A 20,128-nucleotide genomic window follows, 5' to 3' on the forward strand; every position below is an offset into this window, starting at 1 on the left:
AAGGATGTGTGGATACCAATGAGGACAGTGTGATACTGGATCCAAAGAGGAGACTGTAGTTGAAGAAACAATGGTATTGCATTGTTAAACCAGACTTGTTAATTGTTCAATTCGAATTGCACTAAAGTCTATAAACGAAAGGGAATAATTTGAGTAGCTAGGGCCTACGTCCCGTACTTAAAGATACTCTAGACAAGGATAATAATGACCCCTTTCATCATTCTTCGTTGCTTAAGGCTTGTAGCGTATAACCCTCATCACGATTAACAAGTGTTGAAGGAGATTCTATTTGTTGATCTTGATGATGCAATGTTGCTTGTTATAGGAGGAGACTTGAAAATCATTTGATTCAAATTGTACTAAAGTCTATGAGTATAGGTGAATACTTTGAGCAACTGGTTTATTCGTCTCATACCCAAAGATATTCAGAATGAAGATAAGAATGTTCCCTCTCACCCATTCTCTACTGCTTAAGGCTCATGGCGCACAATTCAAAATGTGATTAACACGTGTTGATACACCTTTGTTGTGCTTGGATAGTAGTCCAGTCTATCTGCAATGCTTGACTTGTATTGACTTGGGATGTGAAGTCTTGATCTTGAACTGATGTCTTGAACTCCAATGCAGCTTCAATACATGAGACTTAGCCTTATCAAGTTATCAAGGTACTTTTGATCACTTGAATAGACTGAGGGAATGAATACAAATCAAAGGATTTGATTTACCAAAGTGAACTTTGATCAACTCAGTTAGTAGGGATGAAAATCAATTATGAACTATGTACAATGGATTGGTGATCTAAAACCATAATGGATTAATCAAAATATGCTAATCTTAATTATATAAATTACCCTAAAACTAAGGGAACATGTTAATGATGCATTGGTTATTAATTATCTACAAGGATTAAACCTAGAAAGGATTAAAATTCTAATGAACATGTTAAACATGATTATTCTCAATTAGTTCCAAAAATTAAGAAAACAATTATGTCAATTATTCTAAAAACTAAGAACTATTATATCATCAATTAAAAAAATATATGAAAAAAATGTTATTCTCTAATAATAAAAAAATAAATGAAAATAACAAAATAAAAGATATTAAAAACATGGGGTATATTGAAAAATATAGGATGCAGGAAAGAATTGGGTGCATAGCCCATGTATTGAGCTCATTTGCTAATCAACTTTGTGAACAGGGAGGTGTATGATGAGTACAAGGTGCAAACAACAAAAAAACTTGGGATGGAATTAAGAGGGCAAAAGAGACATAACTTAAACTTGAGCACGCGATTCACGTGTTAAACGCCTTCCACATGTATCCAAGTTGAGTCAAATGTCCATCACTGACCTCTCCCTTTCCACCGTGCTGAAGCTCACCACCAACGTCAATATATAATCAAACGTCACAATCGAAAATGCCATATCACTCCAAGTTCCGAGCTCTAACCAAATCCATCACTAGTTTCATCTGAATCCTCATAAATTTCCCAAATTGTGCAAAATAAATGATGAACCATAACCACAAGAATTTAAATTAAATGCTTAATCAGAGGAATCAAAGTCCCTAAGGTTAAGGCTTTGATTCCTTGGATCCATACACTACATGGTGGTAACTAGAACTAAGTTTAAAGGTGAAGAAATGGCACCTACCTGCGGGAGATGAAAGCCTGAGATCGGAGTAAATAAAGATGTTAAGCAAGCTTTTAGGTACAAATATTCTTTGCTTAAACTTTTTCTTCTTCTCTTGCACCCTTTCTTTATTCTTCTTCCCTCAGATATATTATGAATCTCCTTCTTCTTCTACGCGTGCTCTGTGAGAGTGAGAGAGATTGTGTAATGTCAGATTGAATGAAGTGTTTTACGTGTGACTGAGAGAGAGTTGAGATTGAGAGAATGAGAATTTCAATTTCTGAGAAAAATGAAAGGTTAGGTGAAACTGGAAGAATGGATCTCAATTTATAGGAGAGAGAGAGAGAGAGAGAGAGAGAGAGAGAGAGAGAGAGAGAGAGAGAGAGAGAGAGAGAGAGAGAGAGAGTTAACATATCAAACTCTATTAATTGATCAAAATGAAAAAGTTATTAGAGGTTAATTTAATTTGTTAGTCCTTGAGGACTGTGATTCAGTTAGGGGTTATTTTCTGTTAAACTCGATTTTGAAGCTGTTAGTTAAGTTTTCAAATGTTAGTTAAATTTGAGTTCAATTAATGATAGTTAGTGAAGTTGTTAGTTATGACTGGTTGATGCAGGAAACTTATTGAACTGGAGTTATATGGAAAGGATATGGGTTGCAAAAAGGTGATGGCATGCCAAACGAGTTTTGGTTCAAATGCAGGTCGTGTTGGTTTGATCAGTTGCTTGGCAAACATGGTGATGACCTGTTGATGTAGGTTGCAGGTAAAATGCCAATAAGTTCCGTTTGACTGATTGGCAAATTACAGGCTTGTATGATGCAGATGATGACCTATTGATGCAGGTTTTGATGTATTGTTGCAGATTTGGGGTTGATTGGCAAATTGCAAGTGTATGTTTGAGTTGTTTTGATCAGTGCAAATTGCTTAATTTGCAGGTTATACGTTATGGGATTGACAACTAAGAATCCATCATAAAGACCTGCTTGAAAGGTAAAAACCTATTATCTTCTACACATGAATTGATTTATATATGGTTTTGTGTAATGCCTCATGTTACCATGTTGATATTGGTTGGTACCCTCTTGCTGAAGTGAATGTATGCCTACCTAATTGAAATTTGCATTGCTTGTCTATTGCATCATGCTTGTTTGGATGAAATGCATTTACATGGTGTATGTTTGTTAGGACAAATGTGAATGATGTATTATGTATATGCCTTAAATCATGTGTGTATAATGTATGTTTTTTGATTGAATTGTTAAATGTTAAGTGCAGGGTTGGCATGTGAACATGACTTCAAGGTATCGCAAGACATGGCAATTTGAATGTCAAAAACAAGGCTTAGCACAAAGATGGTTTTCTTGCTCATGAAGGAATTTGGTAATAGAATCACATGGAAACATGGGAAGTGATATGTATTTCAAGTAGGCATTAGGGTTAGGTCATTAGAATATGTCAGTTGAATTTGGCCAACTGCTTGACCAAAAAGTCAACAGTTGACCAAAAGTCAAATGTAGGTCAACTCTATATTTTTTTTGTATTTTTATTGCATGGATAATGTAAATGATAATTGAATGAGTGAATAGACATTATTGGATGAAATGATTTAAAGAACCATGCCTTATTTTCCTATTTATGACCTTGCCTTCAAAAATCCATGTTTGAACCAAGCTTGAAATGAATCATGAATGGACTAATGGATTAAAAACATTAAAGGACTATGAATGTATGAGGACACATGTACTAATGGACTAGGAAAATGAACCTTGAATCAAAGATTTATGGGCCAAGAATGCATAGTGAACCATGAGAACAATGGACCAAGAATGCATTATGAAATAATGAAATCAATGGACTAAAAGATCATGAACCAATGCATTTATGAATCATGGGTAAAGGACTTTGAATGCACCATAGATCTAGGATCAATGAACTTGAATGGAAAAACAGAATGCACATGACACAAATGAAAGCTTGAACAAGGCCTTGGATCAGATGAATCATCAAGCATAGGCATGTAAACCCAATGATCAATCTCGATAAATGATTTCTAAGAACATTAACACACTTGATGATTGATGATGTATGCCATAATGGTCAAGAACCAACCTCCAATGAACCAGGGTTTTAGCCAATCACAAGATCAAAATACAAACCATATGGTCCATGATGCAAAACATCCATAATTAGGGTTTTGTGCATAGGTGAATACCGTGAATGCAATCTTCATGAACCAAGGTCCAAAGAAATAAGAAGTAGGGTTTCACCCCCTTGATTGCAACACCACATCCTTTAGGGCTCGATCCTCAAGCAAACCCTAACTTTGGTTAGGTATAAATAACCCTGACTTTGAATCTATGATGATTATTTGAGAGTGTTAATTATGCATGAATGATGCACATGTAATTGGTATGAATGAGTGCAGATGAATCTTAAGCCATGGGTTATATGAAAAGCAAAAAAGGGAGGGCAAATTTTATGGTATGACAATTGCCCATATTTAATCATCTTAAAATTGAATGCACGAATTGTGATAGCTTTTCAGGTATTCAAGTTAAAGGAGGATTAAATACAAAATATCCAAAAAAAAAATCCCATGGAGAATGGTTGTAATGTGAGAAAGGTAAGTGTAATAGGAATATGGAATGACATGTAAACTTTTATAGGTCTATCTACTGGGGATTGACTGAAATGATATATGAAATGTGTGATTGATTTTTCCATGAGGCATGAAGCCACATATGCTATGTAGCAATGTGGGTTAGAGGTAGACTCTATTTTATTGGCATTTCATCATAATCCCAAGCGAAACCAATCCCTGAATTCTTTGAGCAATTTGATCATCTGAGTCTTTAGACTTGTATAAATCTTTGCGCTTATGTAAGTTGGTTTTCTGATTGTTTCATATTCTAAATCATCCCCTTCTAGTAGATCTTGACCGTGTATTATTTTGCTTGAAGCTAATGGACCCTTTTCAAACTTTAAAGGCTCTTCATCATAAATAAAATCAAGCCCCTACTGACTGTCTGCAATTGGGTTTTCACCAATCTATATTTTTTCATTACTTTCAATTTGATTGACTTCAATAACCACTCTTTGTTGGAAATAGGCCTCTAAGGCCCCCTCTGTTCTATTTTCGGCCACATAAGCCAAAATCTAAGGCAATGCATTTGACTCAGTCATCATTGTTGTCTGTCAATGATAAGTGCCAAAAATATGGTATTTTATTACATTTAAATTTGGCATTTATTGACTTGTTTTGCAAGTTTCTAATATCAAATCCTCAATTTGTGAATAGATTAGAGTCTAGATATGATAGCAGGAGAATTATGTTTGTTGCTCTTGATCAACATGCATTTGTGCAAGTTTTTGAGCATAGGCCTAACTGAACCAGAAAGCAAGGAAGAACAACAATTACAACCTCGTTAAGCGAGATACAATGAGCATCTAGCGAGGAGAAAAATAATGTTTTCACAAACGAGAACTCAACTCTCTCACTCCAACGAGCTCTAACGAGGCTTGGTTTAAAATTTGAAGATCCCAAAATCCTCAGCCTCGTTTATGCGAGCTCTAGTGAGCATCCAATGGAGCTTGCCAGAAAGTTTACAAATTCAAAAGGTAACAATTTCTCCCCAGTGAGGCCACTGAGGAATAAGCGAGAAAGCTCACTTAGCGAGCATACTCTCACTAAGCGAAACAAGGCAGTCTGGCCAAGGCAGTTTGAGAAGACTTCAGGATGAAGAAAGGAAGGCTCACTAAGCGAGAGCAGTAGCATAGAAAACACTATAAATATACATCAGTTGAGATTTTTTAAGGGGGAAAGAGAATCTTAGATAGAAACAGAGAGAGATAGAACCAAGAAAGAGTGGAACTTTAAGATTAAGCTGGATATGCATTAACCGTCGAGAAAATCACCATTGATGCTCGTTCATCCTATTTATTCTCTTTTGTAATCAAGCTAGCATGAGAATGAATAGCTAAATCTTATTTCTTGTTGGGATTGGATGTAGTTCATTGTATCATATGTATGTTTATTGATCACAACTTTATATAATCTAGTTATTCGTGATTAACGATGTTATATATTGTTTTACTGTTAACTCTATAGATTGAAATTGATATTGAAAAATACGGTTCGAATCTTGATCTAATATAATCACCTGTTTTAAACCCTAAATGCTAGACATAGATTTAGGATTAAACATTGACATTAAATGCTACATTGTTGTTTAATAGACTGAGAAATCATCGATTAAACAAGACGATCAAACTCTCATCAGGGGTTTAGACATAAAAATTGTTTGTGAGCGATGCATGATAATAATGATGAATAAATAGGTTATGTATAACTAATTAATAAACTACATACGCAATCAGTGGATAAACCCAATCCCAATAAGTTGTCATATCTCTGAAACTTTATTCAATACCCTTTTTACATTCTATTATTTGTCACAATCAAACAACTTGACGATTCTCTACCTAAAAATACATTGACCGTTGAACGACATTAATATCGCATTAGTCCTTGTAGATACGATAAACAAAATACTTACTTTTGATTATTGAACATCAAAGTGGCGCCATTGATGGAAACTGACATTTAAATATTACAAACATTGCGCCAATTTCGATTATGTTTAAACAATTTTGCATTTGTTAGTATAGTACATATATATTTTTATCCATCATGTTGCTCACTTGTCTTGGCTAGATTGTGAATTATGTTTATGCGAGGTAAAACACCGAAAGATTAACTGCTTTTTATCCAGAGATCGAAAGAACAACCCGAAGGAACACTAGCAAAACCAAAAAATGCAAATACTCGCCAAACATAAAAAGCAACAAGAACGAGCTTCTACTTTAATTTCTTCCACTTCTCCATTAAATTTAATATATTTTAAATATATTTTAAATAAAATTAAGAATAATAATTATAATAATATATTAATATGAGTAAATTAGTTGTCAATGAATCTACAACTCAATTTTTTTATATTACTTTAAAACATTACACCTAACTTATTTTTTAAGCATCTTACACAATATGCTAAATTTTTTAAATTTAGTTCTCAACTTTCTTATTTTATCCAAAATAATTATGAATTAATTTGAAATTTCAACCATATTTCTCATCAATCATTTAAAAAAATAGGAGAAATATTTTTTATTTATATATAATAAAAATACCGGATTAGTATCTATCTCAAACAAATCAAAAAGGAATGACAAATACTTATCATTCATGCATAGAAAAAGTGTAAAGGAAATACTTTTTCTTTATTAATATTAAAAATTACAATATTATTATAAAAATCTATCGCACATTAGTAGAGTCTTAGAGAGCTTATATAGGGTGATATTTGTCACCTTACAAGTCGATTTTGTAAGGATAAATTAGAATAAACTCTAATATAGTATTAGAGTCTCATTTAAGATCCATTGGACCACTCATCATTTAGTTACACGCTCGAGACGCAAATCCTGAGCATATGAGTGGGTGTTAAAACTCTCACATTGTGTTTTTAAGTGGAGACAATCCCCATCCTATTAGCTGATTTTGTAGGGTGAGTTATGCCAAATCCACATATTCTAAGATGATAACTTTTTAATATTGATCGAACCATGAGTTATCCACCGTTTATATTCATGCACCAACTTAAGAATGTTGGTCGTGAAATGGTGTATTGGAAAAATCTCAAATTCCATATTAGTTAGAGATAAAGCATTGAAAGAATTTATATACAATAACATCCTTCACCTTATAAGCCAATTTTATAAGAATGAATTAGACTAAATACTAATAAACCTCTTCAAATTAAAAAGAGACAATTTTATTCAAATTAAAAAGAGACAATTTTAATAATACATTTTAACAAAACGAGAAAGTTTAAATATAATTTATCTAAAGAAAAGATAGTGTATATTTATTTTGAACTAAATATATTCTTTATTTTATATTTTATTAAGACTAACTTAATAAGATGATCTATCACAAATTCATCTCTACCAGTAGTTGTCTAGTTAATCAAAATTTAAAAAAAAAGTCATTTATAAATTGATTAATAAAAAGATTCTCATAGCAGGATTTTTTACAAAAATAATCCACTTTTTAAAGGAAATTCCCAAAATACCTCTGATTTCAAAAAAATCCCAAACTACCCCACTTTTAGAAGGAGTCGCCAATTGAATTGGAGACTCCTATTAAAAATTGAATGGAGGCGCCAATTGGATTGGCTAGGGCAGGTTCCCTAGCCAATCCAATTGGCGCCCCTGTGTAGGGTTTAAGAGGAGGCGCCAATTCAATTGGAGACTCCTCCTAAAATGCAATTTTTTGTGTTATAAATAGATGCGCTGTGTGAGTAATTATTCCACATCTCATATAATCATTTGGCAATCATGTTTGGTGTTCGTCGCCGATACGGAAAGGTGATTTATGCGAGAGACAAACCTCAGATGATGATGCTGTTCTGGAACATCACTACGTTCGATCAACTGAAGAGGGAGCTGGTTCGTTGGTTAGATGGGAAAATACCAGAAGGGGAAAAATTAGAAGTATTGAGAGACTTGACAATATCTTTGGTTGGGTGCGAATGAAGACTGATAAGGATGCTTGGGAAATGATGTTCGGTCGAGACGACATCAATTTGATTGTTGTAATCAGTTAGAAATATTTCTGTTTTCATATAACTTATTTTGTACTGATGTTTGTTGTGAACCTCGTTGTAACAAAAACTTAATGATATATAATGATTTAAGGTTACAGAAATACAATGTTACAAAAAGCTTAATACCTAGATGATGCTCCTCGATTGGGACAGTTGTTCTTGTTGTGTCCTGGTTGACGACAAATACTACATAATCTTATCATTTTATCTGTGGAATCCATCTCTGTTCTGATACGTGTGCTGTTTGGCATTCCTTTTTTCTTTCTATGCATCTCGTCATTGTGCCAAACAATATCACCTTCGTATGGAGGCCAGTAATCCTCCATTGATAGTACTGAGAAGCTTTGATTATATAGATTCATGATGGTATTGGCCTTGTACACATCAGATAAATGGCTGTAAGCATCTTGACGAGTATAAGCGCATGCTGCAATGACATGGGAGCAAGGTATGCGGAAGGTCTGGAATTTTCCACAATCGCACCAACTTCTGTTTAGTCTAACAGTGTAGGCTAAATTTGGTCTCCCCTCGTTGTGGTCCATTGTTTCCTGGACGCTGAAATTTTGCCTATGACGGTCAAAGACTATTACAGCGTGTGTGCTAGATTTGATGCTCTCCTCTTTCATGACCTTCATGCAACACTCACTGAATACTTGCTCGGACATTAACACCGCACTCCATCTTTCACCTCTGGTTGCGAACGTAGAAGCCAATCTATAATAGGTTGATCTTACCAAGGCGGTTATCGGCAGTTTTGAATTCCTTTGAATACCCTGTTCATGCATTCCGCAATGTTTGTTGTCATGTGGCCCCATCGACAACCTCTGTCAAATGCCCTTGTCCACTGCTCTACTGGTATGTTATTTAGCCATCTCCATGCGTCTTCATTAGACAGTCTAATTTCATCACGATAATATTGAAATGGCGGTTGAGTTAGAGCATACCCAACATTCACCACCTTCTTGCGAAGATTCTTATCTTTTATAGCACGCATGAAGTTTTGTGCAATGTGTCTGATACAGTAGACATGGGTAGAAGGAGGATCATGTCATTCGTTGTCATGGTTGTTGTAGGCACTCTCAATGGCAGCATGTCTATCATAAATCAAACAGAGATTGGCTTGTGGAGCCACATGAGTTCTGAGATGTCGAAGAAAGAGACCCCATCCATCAGCCATTTCACCTTTAACAAGAGCAAAGGCAATGGGAAAGACATTGTTGTTGCCGTCTTGTGCAACCTCCATGAGAAAAGTACCCTTGTATTCTCCGTATAACCAAGTGCCATCAATTTGAATAATAGGTTTGCAGAATGCGAAACCTTTGATGCACGGGTCAAATGCCCAAAAGAGACGGTGAAAGATTTTATTACCTGTAGCATAGGTTCGGTCTGGCATCATCGCTGGCAATGTCTCCATAATTGCCACAGTTCTTGGGACATATGTTTTTAGTGCCCATTAAAACCGTGGCAATTCCTTGTATGAATTCTCCCAGTTGCCGAAAACTTGTTCAACAGTCTTTATCCTCGCAATCCAGGCTTTCTTGTAAGATGGAGTATAATTATATGTTGTTCTGATATGGGATATAATTTTACTCACCTTCACTGATGGGTTTTTATTAACCAACGGCAGAATGTCTTGACATATCAACGTTGCGCTTAGTTTACGGTGATCTTGTTCAATGTTAGTTGCAATGCAACTGTGAGGTGGGTCTATTGAAGCGATCTCCCAAGAGTCGTTTTTCTTCTTGTAAGACGCAACCAAATGAAACTTACAAAGCATGTTACGACATTCAATAACATACCTTCTAGAATAAGTGCGTTTCACTGTAAAGTCAACAGAGTTGTTCATGTGGAATTTGTTGATAGCCAAAACACATTCTTCTTTGGTACGAAACATGTCTCCCACCTTTAATTCGCCTTCTGATCTCGGATACGGATTATAGAAAACACTGTTGGATGTTTCATCGTCATGCAGATCCATATTTGTCATATGTTGAGGCGGATTGTAGACGTGACTATGAGGTATTGGTGGTAGTTGATCATCATCTTCATCGTCGTTGTTCAGCATGTGATCAACCTGTATCTCAGTCTCCTCTTCTTCTTCATCAACGACGTCCACTTCTGCTTCTGCTTCTGGGTTGACGTCATCTGATGCTTGTGGATCAAATTCACCAGATTCATCCTGACTGGTTAGTTGAGACTGTTGAGATGGTATACATGGTTGAAGAGTAATGTACAACTCAATACAGTTGCAGCCTGAATGTTCATGACTAACAAACATGTATTCAACATCTTCATTGTCTCGTACCTTAAGGGGGAAATACTTGCTTTGACTATTCTAAAAAAATATTGGATTTTGATATCTGATCTTTGACACAATACCCGATCCTATACAGGATTGTATTCTTTTTTTCAAATGCAAGAAGGTTGCATTTCTCTTGATCATGAGTCTAATGGTATCAGTCTTTCGAAAATAAAAACCATATAGCTCAGACTCGTATGTTTCACCGTTGTAGTGAACATTGACACTGTATAATGATGAAGATGACATTGTGCAGATGAAACTATTTTCTTACTGCAGATGAATGTGAGTGAAGTGTCTTGGATATTGATAGTAAGACACTTAAATAGAGGAGTGAAGTGTCTCACATGCTAGCTAGTTCGAAGTGACGTGTCGCACATGAAACTCACTCCGAAGTGATGTGTTGCACATGCAAGCTACTCCAAAATGATGTGTCAACCATGCAAGCTACTAAGAAGTGACATGTTCAACATGCAAGAGAGAGGACAACCACGTGTCAGACATGCAGACACACACTCCAAATGAATTGGCGCCCCCACTCATTCCTTGCACATGGGCGCCAATTCAAGTGGAAACACTTTGTCAAAGCATGCATTCGGGCCTCGAAACCAAGCAATCAGACCTAGGTCTTGCATGCATGTCCCTATGGAGGCGCCAATTTGAATGGCGACCCCTCTTAAAGGTTGTACATGGTCGCCAATTCAAGTGGAGACACCATGCAAGCACAACTTTTCATGCTCCTATCCATTTGCCTATAAATACATCCACTCCATCAACACTTCTTCCACACCATAACTCTCACTACTTCTTCTACAATACTTCATCTACAATTTCATCTGCAACAACTTCTTGTAGTTCCATCTACACCAACCCCTCGACAAAATGTCTATCCTCACAACGGGCGAATCACATAGAGGAACGGTTGCAAACATCACAACATATGTAAGTTTTTTATTTTGTTAAATTTTTATCTTTCATCTTCACCAACCCCCTTTTATTTTAACATACCAACTTAGTCAAGTTTTTGTTCTTTCTTTTATAGGATGTATCAAGGTTCCGAACTCGGGTCCACGAATGTGTCCATATGGACCCGATGATTCAACCTTATGTTGAACTCGCCGGTTTTGGTCATATAAGCAAGATTTTGTCTTGGTCCATAGATAACAAATTCATTCTAGCTTTATGCAAAAGATGGAGATCAGAGACACACACATTTTGGTTCCCAACCGGTGAGTGTACCGTGACGTTAGAAGACGTCTACATGCTTTTGGGACTACCCATTGAAGGTAAGGTTGTTAATGATAAAACCAACTATGCAAATTCAATTTGCATGGATCTCTTGGAGATTGATTTGTTAGATGATAACGCAAGAGGTCAAGGTATACTACTCTCACGCCTTAAGTCGTACTATAATAGTTTATACTTAGATGAGCATTCTACCGAAGATGCTCGAATAATAAAAACTAGGTGTTACATTATACTGTTAATTGGCTCGTTTTTATTTCCCGAAGGTAGTGGTTCTAGCATGCATATCATGTATTTACCTCTACTTAGACATGTAGATAGAATAGGAAGTTACAGTTGGGGATCTGCTTGTCTAGACTATCTCTATAGCTCCTTGTGCAAAAACTCACACAAAGACACATCTACATTTTCTGGATGTGCTGTTTTGCTACAAGCATGGGGTTGGTCAAGACTACCGTCTCTAGCACCCGTCAATAACAACCCTTTCACATTTCCGTATGCACAAAAGTAAGTTGTTTAAATTGTTATATCTTTACTTATATAAAATTTATTACCTCTAACTAATATTTTTTGACTTTTTGGTGTAGATGGTCTGCACGTGGTATGAGTTACAACAGATGTCCAAGACACTGTATTACTCAGTATCGCAACCTGTTGGATCACCTTCGATCAACAGACCTAAGGAAAATAACTTAATTATTTCGTTATATTTTGTTAACTTCTTCTACCTTGACTATAATCCAATCTTCTTTCACATTTCAGTTCATTTGGCGTCCATACCTTAATTTGGATCATGACCATGAGGTCAACGCCGAAGACGCGGCCGTATGGACTGCATGCACACCGATAATACGGTTCACAACTATGGAGATGCACAACAGTGATCGTGTGAAGCTGCAGTTCGGTATGCCCCAAAATATCCCAGATCCCCCAGCTAGCTTAGGAGAATGACATCTGCGTAAAGTTAACGACCAATGGAACTCCATGACAAACCTTCGCAATATCGGAGTGTCGCAAATGGAAGCACCGTCATGACCATGTGTTAACTGACGCAGTCATGCCAACTGAAGAAAAACCAAGTCGTACTTATGTGGCTTGGTACAGATCGGTTGGTTTTCAATTCATCGCCGAGGATATGTACTTGTACGACCTACGCCAGATGACTTACACACATGGCACCTCAACATCAAACCCCCAACAACAGTTTCAGACCGGATACACACAACCCCCTGTCCGTCAAACGTTCCGTTCAACCAACACACAAACATATAACCAAAACATTCCATACACCCAACCCCAATACCAAGAGCATACCCCATACCACCACCAACAAATTGATCATCAACCTGAGACTCAACATCGCTTCGCACCCACCCCATCACCCTACCAAAGTTGCCTAAGCCAGAACACCCAACGATCATTCAACACCAACCGTCCCTCCTCCTACTGTAGCTAAGAAGCCCAAACCTCACAAAACCAAAACATCCAACAACCCTATCTCTACCAAACACCCCAACAACCTTTCCAACCTTTCCTTGACGCATCGTTCTCACCCGTGTCTCCCTTCAACCGTCCCGGTCTCCCATCAATGAGTCAACCACATCCCAACTTCTATGGCATGGGTCATGAGCTCAGCTACGGCGGTACACCATCGATGCATACTGAAGACTATACCGACTTGTCTGACTACCTCAACAGATCTTCTCCTGTAGTTGGTAGTGACGCTCATGGCCCCTCAGATGCTCAAACACCGATACAGAATCGTCAACGTGGGTTAGGGTCACGGGTTAGGGTAGCTAGAGGATGTGGGACCGGAGGTCGGTTAGGTGATCCCGGTCATCACCATTAGGTTTCTTTGTGTAAACGACAAATTTTATTAATATCAAGTGGTCCTATATCAAATTTATCTATCACGTATACCATTTACAAAAAAAAAGCATTTTAGGAGGAGTTTCCAATTGAATTGACGCCTCCTCTTAAACCCTACACAGGGGTGCCAATTGGATTGGCTAGGACACCTGCCCTAGTCAATCCAATTGTCGCATTCAATTTTTAAGAAGAGTCTCAAATTCAATTGGCGACTCCTCCTAAAAGCGGTGTAGTTTGAGATTTTTTTTTGAAACCAAAGGTATTTTGAGAAATTCCTTAAAAAAGTGAGTTATTTTCGTAAAAAAACCGTCATAGCAACGTGTGTCACTTATTACTTCAAAGTTAGTTACCTAATATTAGTGTAATCTAGTTTTTTTTAAAATAATCTATTTCTCCAAATATGTTTTTCGTTTTGTTAATTTTAATAAATAAAAGATAATACTGTAATTTTAATACTATTAAATAAATTTAAATAGTTAATAAATTTAATAAATATTTAAATATAAATATGCATCTTCACCTTCACCTTCACATGTACATATACGAAATATTTTTATTTTATCAAAAATGTTATTTTGACACTAAAATATTATATTTGTCCTCGTATATTATTGTTTAAAGAGTGATATTTATAATTTTGAGTTTTTCAATATTTTTATATTCATTATCGCAAAACAACTTTGGTTAATGATATATAAAAACTTGGTGAATACTATTTGTATTTTGGTTAGTATGTGTTTTCACGATAAAAAATGATTTGAATTGAAAAAAATAAAGTTGATTACCTGGGTAATAAATTGATTAATAGAGTTTATAGTTTGTTTATCGAGTGTCCAACATAAAAAAAATAAATAAGATTAAATAATGAAGAAAAAAAGAAAAAAATTAAATTTTAAAAAACTTTGCAATTTAAGAAAAAGTATTGCGAGTTTGTGATTTGTGATTTTTTTATTATTTATGAACTGTTTATGAATTTAATAAATTCTTAAAAATCAAAATATGAAAGTTAATAGTATATAAATGATTGGTTAAAAGAGTTCAAATATTGATTAAAGGAAGTTCAAAAATAAAAAAATTAAAGTAAGTTACATGTAATACAAAATTAGTTTATTATGTAAAAGTTTAATTAATACTACTATACACTTCGATAACTATTATAAAGGAAAATCGATTTTTTTGGTTTGACAAAAAAAAGAAGTCAAATTTATTTATAATAATGACATCAGAAAAGTTAATTAATATGCACCAACTGCACTAATATATGGAATAAAGTTGCTGCAAAGGTTATAAAGTTAAAACAATGTTTCTTTCTCTCTATATGCTCTTCATCCACCCTTATTAATGTCACAATTTATGGTTACAACTACAATTAAGATCAGTCATTGGCTATTTCTTAAAATCTTGGTTATATAAACATGTGTATTGCCTATTGGGAATCCTCTCAGGAACTTAAATTCTAACCTCCACTCAAGAGCAAATTTCTTCGATTAAGTTTTATACTTTATTGCTTCAAATGTGATTGTTTAACAGATGAACAAGTTAAAGTTTACACAAAATTTTCTTAACATGTGTGCATTACTTTGTAATGATATCACACAACTTTCATTCTTGTTTTTTGTTTATATCACTAGTAACTAACAAAATAGAGAAGTGAGTACAATAGCTTATTGGATTTATTAACATCATCTAAGTTGTTTCTCTTTATACAGTGGAGATCAATATTCAGTTGTTTCATTAAGAGGGCCACGGGTTGTAGTACAACTGATGCATCTACAATTAAGATTTCCCAGAAAGTGAGTACAATAGTTTATTGGATTTGTTAAAATTTGCAGCAGTTTAATAGGTTTATAAATCTTTGCAGCAGTTTAATAGGTTTATAAATCTTTGCAGCAATGGTTTTTACAGTGTGTATCTTGGTACAGTTGGTTCAATGTGTAGGTAATAATCAAAGGGTGTGGGTCTTGAGTTTGACCCTTTTTGAATAAAATATTTATTCAATCAACAAAAATAAAAATACTTATAAATTTCATTGATTTTTTTTATATCTTTATATTTTTAATTACAATAATATATATTATTATATTAAATAATATTTAAAAATTAAATTTTTATTTTTATATGTGACATGGAAAAATAGTCTGAGCTGGTGTCTGCCATGCCTTGTCAATGTCAATTAATCAAATGTGATGGAAAAAAATCCAAGAAATATTGAACGAAGAGATATTAATTTTTAATAAGAGACTAAAAAATTAAAATAGAAAAACAAAAAATACATTTAAACTAATAATTTATTAATAATAATACTTAAATTTATTTTATATGAGAAGAGTGAATGATTTTGTTTTGACAGGTAAGGAGAATTCGGAGTTCAGGAGAAAGAAAATGGAAAAAAATTATCTAAAAATTCAGTGGAATTTTAGTCTCTCAAAATTTTCAAAATCAAAGAAAGAAAACATTTCAAGGGTGAAGATATACACTTTTTTCTATTTGATAAAAAATAAATCGGAGAGAATCCTTTCCAAACATAATGGTTCAAATAAAAGAGAAAAATAATCGATAAAGTTTAATAAAAATAAAATAAAATACTAAATCGTTGTACTTGGAAATAGTATATTTTGGATCATTACCTACCCTTTTTCTCTTAATTCTTCATCTTCCTCTCTACTTTGTTTTAATCTCATTCTCTTTAAAATTAAAGTAATTTTATAATAAAAAGAGAGCGAGATTAAGAGAGAAATAGAAAGAAAAAAAATTAAAAAAAGAAATAAACCAAGTCTGAAATAATAATATACAATAGTATTAAAATGTCAAAATATCATTTCTCATATTTTGTCCACTTAGTATCTCTTATTTTCACTAAGTGTAGTAACACATTTTATTTATATCAATTATGAAAAAGGAAAACACCGCATCACCTTTTATTTATTGGTGAAAGAAACCAAACCTCTATTGCTACCATACCACCCTCCCAATTAAAAAAAAGTACTAGTTACTAAAAAATGAGAAACCAAAATTCACCCACCATACCATAACCAAAACCAAAGCAAGAAATGACATGTGACCCACTTTTTAAAAATTTAAATTTGAAGACATTAGTCTAGACTATAGCCAAAGTCCCACACCCACAAAACATGTATCTAATTTTGTTGATCACCATCATGATGATAATAACAACAACCAAAGTCAGAGGTGTGGACCTCTCCACCCCTCCGCGCACGTTAGCCCTTACTTCCCTCTCACCTAAGCGGTGGTGGCCTCCTCATCCACCCACGTCACTTTTCCTGCCGCACCACCCTCTTTAACCCAACCCACCCACCCACCATGTCACCCTTTTTTTCTCCCGATATATTCCCCTCTCTCCCTCCTCCTCCACCATCACCACAACCCTAAAAGTCTATTTTCTCCCCCTTTGCTATCTTACGCCACAACCATGGCCTCTTCTCCTACCGATTCAAACCCTCCTTCCGCCGTTCCCCTCCCACTTTCCTTACCTGCCCCACCACCACCAACCACCTCCCGTCGTCTTCCTCCACCCTGCTGGACACCTGAGGAAACATCTGCCCTAATCGATGCTTACCGTGACAAATGGTACTCCCTCGGCCGTACCAATCTCAAAGCCATCCATTGGCAGGAAGTTGCCGACGCTGTCACCGCTCGTTGCCCTAATGCTTCGCCCACCAATAAAACCGCCGTTCAGTGCCGTCACAAAATGGAGAAACTCAGGAAACGTTACCGATCTGAGATTCAACGGCTCAGATCTCTCCCGATTCCGCGATCTCGTTCTTCTTCCTCATGGGTTCATTTCAAATCCATGGATTCCATGGAAAAAGGTCCTTCTCCGCCTTCTCCACCTTCTCCACCACCAAAACTTGAAAATCATAACCATCTCAACCACCGTGAAACCCTAGTTGATAACGATGATCTCGACGATGACGATCTATACGAGGAACTCCGAAGCGCTGCTGGCGGAGGTTCTGGAAACAACAGAAATCTTGATAAATTCTACCGGAACGGATCTTCCGGCGGTGGATTCCGGATCCGGATCCCAACCGGTGTGAGTGTTGCACAACCTGGATCTAAATTCTACGGTGGCCACCATCAGAAAATGAACATGAATAGTAACCAGACGGAATCTGGTTCTCGCGGTTATATTAACGGTGGAACTAGGCTTGTGAAGGAGAAGATTGGGTTGGGGAAGAGAGAGAGGGAAAGAGAGGTAGAGAAAGAAAGAGACCCTACTGGTGAAATGGTGAATGCTATTAAGGTTTTGAGAGATGGCTTTGTGAGGATGGAGCATATGAAGATGGAGATGGCTAGAGAGATCGAAACGATGCGAATGGAGATGGAGATGAAACGAACTGAAATGATTCTTGAGTCTCAGCAGAGGATTGTTGAAGCATTCGCCAAAGCGGTATCGGAGAAGAACAAGAAGAGGAAACTACATAAGGGTAATAGTAACATCAACAACATAGCTTCGCCTTCGGAATCGTAGATATCTATAAATGATAATGATGAAAATAAAGGTTGGAGCTTTTTTCGATTCTGTGTTTGCACTTGCAGCCCCATGAGATGAAATCATGCTTGTTTTTATGTTCAGTAGTTTAGATTTTGTTTTAGGCAGGTTGATATAATGATGTTACTTGCTATATTCATATGTCGACCACTCTTTTTTATTTTGTTTATGGTAAATTTTGGAACTTGATTATAGCTTTAGATTAATATATTGTTGGGCGAGTTTCTTTTTCTAGTGTTGTTGCCTTGTATTTAAATTGTTATAGGATGATGTTTTGACTCGGGGAAACATAGTTTCATATTGAACTTGTATGGTATCTCTTGACTAAGTTATGGATTTTATGTGCTTAATTTAGTATGTCTATGTTCTGTTGTTGTGTTTTGATGCTGACCATTGTCATGTGTATTTCAAGGGAATCTAATGAACATTTCATTGTAGAAACCATAGTCCACTTTTTGAATTAAGAAAGGACATTGAAAATGAAGTCTCTGTTGATCTGTTGATGCTTCCTGATGTTGTTCTTTTTAGGTGCCCAAGTTCTTTTTGTTCTTTATAGGATAGGATTCAAGAATGATGGCATGTGTTTTTGGATTCACATGACACATTATGTTCGGTCAATTTAGTACTTGGTTATCTCACTTTGGTTGAAGAATGAATTTGAGTTATGTTAATGTTTTCACTTATGTTTGGATTGATGAAAGTTTTTTTTAATTTATAGTTTGATGGAACAAAACAAATTAGATCATTCTATTGCATATACTCAAAATCAGATGGAATGGAAATTGAAGGATTGAATGGAAATTGAAGGATTGAATGGATTTTACCATGTTTCTATTATGCTTCATTCATTATTTCCAAATTCAAACAATAGATTGTCATTATTTACCATTCTACTCCATTTCATTTCAACATATATCCTAAATTGAGTACAAGTTCGATAATTTTTTAGTAAGAAAGAAACTCCTAAGAAAACACATAATAACGCAAATCAACAAACCATCTATTCTCATTTCAAACTTCAAAAGTGGCCATAAAAAACTGTCAAAACAAAGAAAAGAGAGAAAGTATGTATAGTACATCACCACTGTGTTTCAATCAGTTTCATCCTTCTAAAACTTCAGACAAACCATCAAAACTTGCATCAACTACTCTAGATCACCCATGATATGTTGGAGGAATATTAAACAAAACTGTCACGTACATAAGGCATAAAAGTCTTCCATTTGTGAGTATTTTCTTCGTTTGAGTATAAAGGAAGAACAAATTCTTCTTCTCTATGAAGAAAAGCCTGAAATATTCATTCAATATAATATCAACATTGTTTAATGCCATCAAATTAGACTGCACAAGCTCATTGAGATATCCATATTTATAGTTTTTCTTAAAATTAAAATTAAATACTTATTTTACTTCCGAAACATAATAATATATAGTTTTTTTAATCTTTTCTTTTACAAAAAGATGTAAAAGTAATTTTAATAATTAACTAAAACCAATTTTAAGAAGAATTTTTTTTAAACAACATAATTAAATAGAATAAATATTGATATTTATTTTTATAACTTAGAGAAGAAAACAATCTAGTATGAAAGAAACTTTACAGGTAACATTTGAGTGGTGTGGTGCTGAATGGACCAGTTCAATCCAAAGTCCAATTTCTGATTAATAATAATTTCAAGTTAAAATTTTAGCTTAGTGATTATTATATAAAATGTATTCTATATTTATTATGTTACCTAATTTTCGTATTTTTTCAAGTAATCAATTTTTGAAATTTAAAAAAATATTATACACACTAAAGATTTAGGTACTAGATCCAATCGAATGGATTCATAACACGCTAACTTTCAATCGAAATATTCATAATTAATAGTGGTACGCCGTTTGCTAAATCCAAGC

General features: G+C 35.0%; 1 protein-coding gene and 1 long non-coding RNA gene across 3 annotated transcripts; both read left to right on the plus strand.

Annotated features, from left to right (window-relative positions):
• The first annotated feature begins 1,145 nt into the window (after positions 1 to 1,145).
• LOC127126896 (uncharacterized) lies at positions 1,146 to 3,249 on the plus strand. 2 transcript variants are annotated; one of them, XR_007805145.1, is made up of 4 exons: positions 1,146 to 1,712; positions 2,251 to 2,398; positions 2,478 to 2,625; positions 2,911 to 3,249. It is a non-coding gene; the product is annotated as an uncharacterized LOC127126896 (long non-coding RNA). The 2 variants fall into 2 exon arrangements; XR_007805144.1 differs by having other exon boundaries at positions 2,251 to 2,625.
• Positions 3,250 to 16,718: 13,469 nt separating this feature from the next.
• LOC127126897 (trihelix transcription factor ENAP1) lies at positions 16,719 to 18,583 on the plus strand. Its single transcript, XM_051055908.1, has one exon. The coding sequence runs from the start codon at positions 17,147 to 17,149 to the stop codon at positions 18,206 to 18,208; it is 1,062 nt and encodes a 353-aa protein (XP_050911865.1). The 5' UTR covers positions 16,719 to 17,146; the 3' UTR covers positions 18,209 to 18,583.
• Positions 18,584 to 20,128: the final 1,545 nt, after the last annotated feature.

This window comes from Lathyrus oleraceus, chromosome 3, assembly GCF_024323335.1.
Source record: "Lathyrus oleraceus cultivar Zhongwan6 chromosome 3, CAAS_Psat_ZW6_1.0, whole genome shotgun sequence".
Taxonomy (NCBI): domain Eukaryota; kingdom Viridiplantae; phylum Streptophyta; class Magnoliopsida; order Fabales; family Fabaceae; genus Lathyrus; species Lathyrus oleraceus.

Bases quoted from the DNA above. Each gene is read 5' to 3' on its own strand.
- LOC127126897 (XM_051055908.1), top strand. From the start codon at position 17,147: ATGGCCTCTTCTCCTACCGATTCAAACCCTCCTTCCGCCGTTCCCCTC.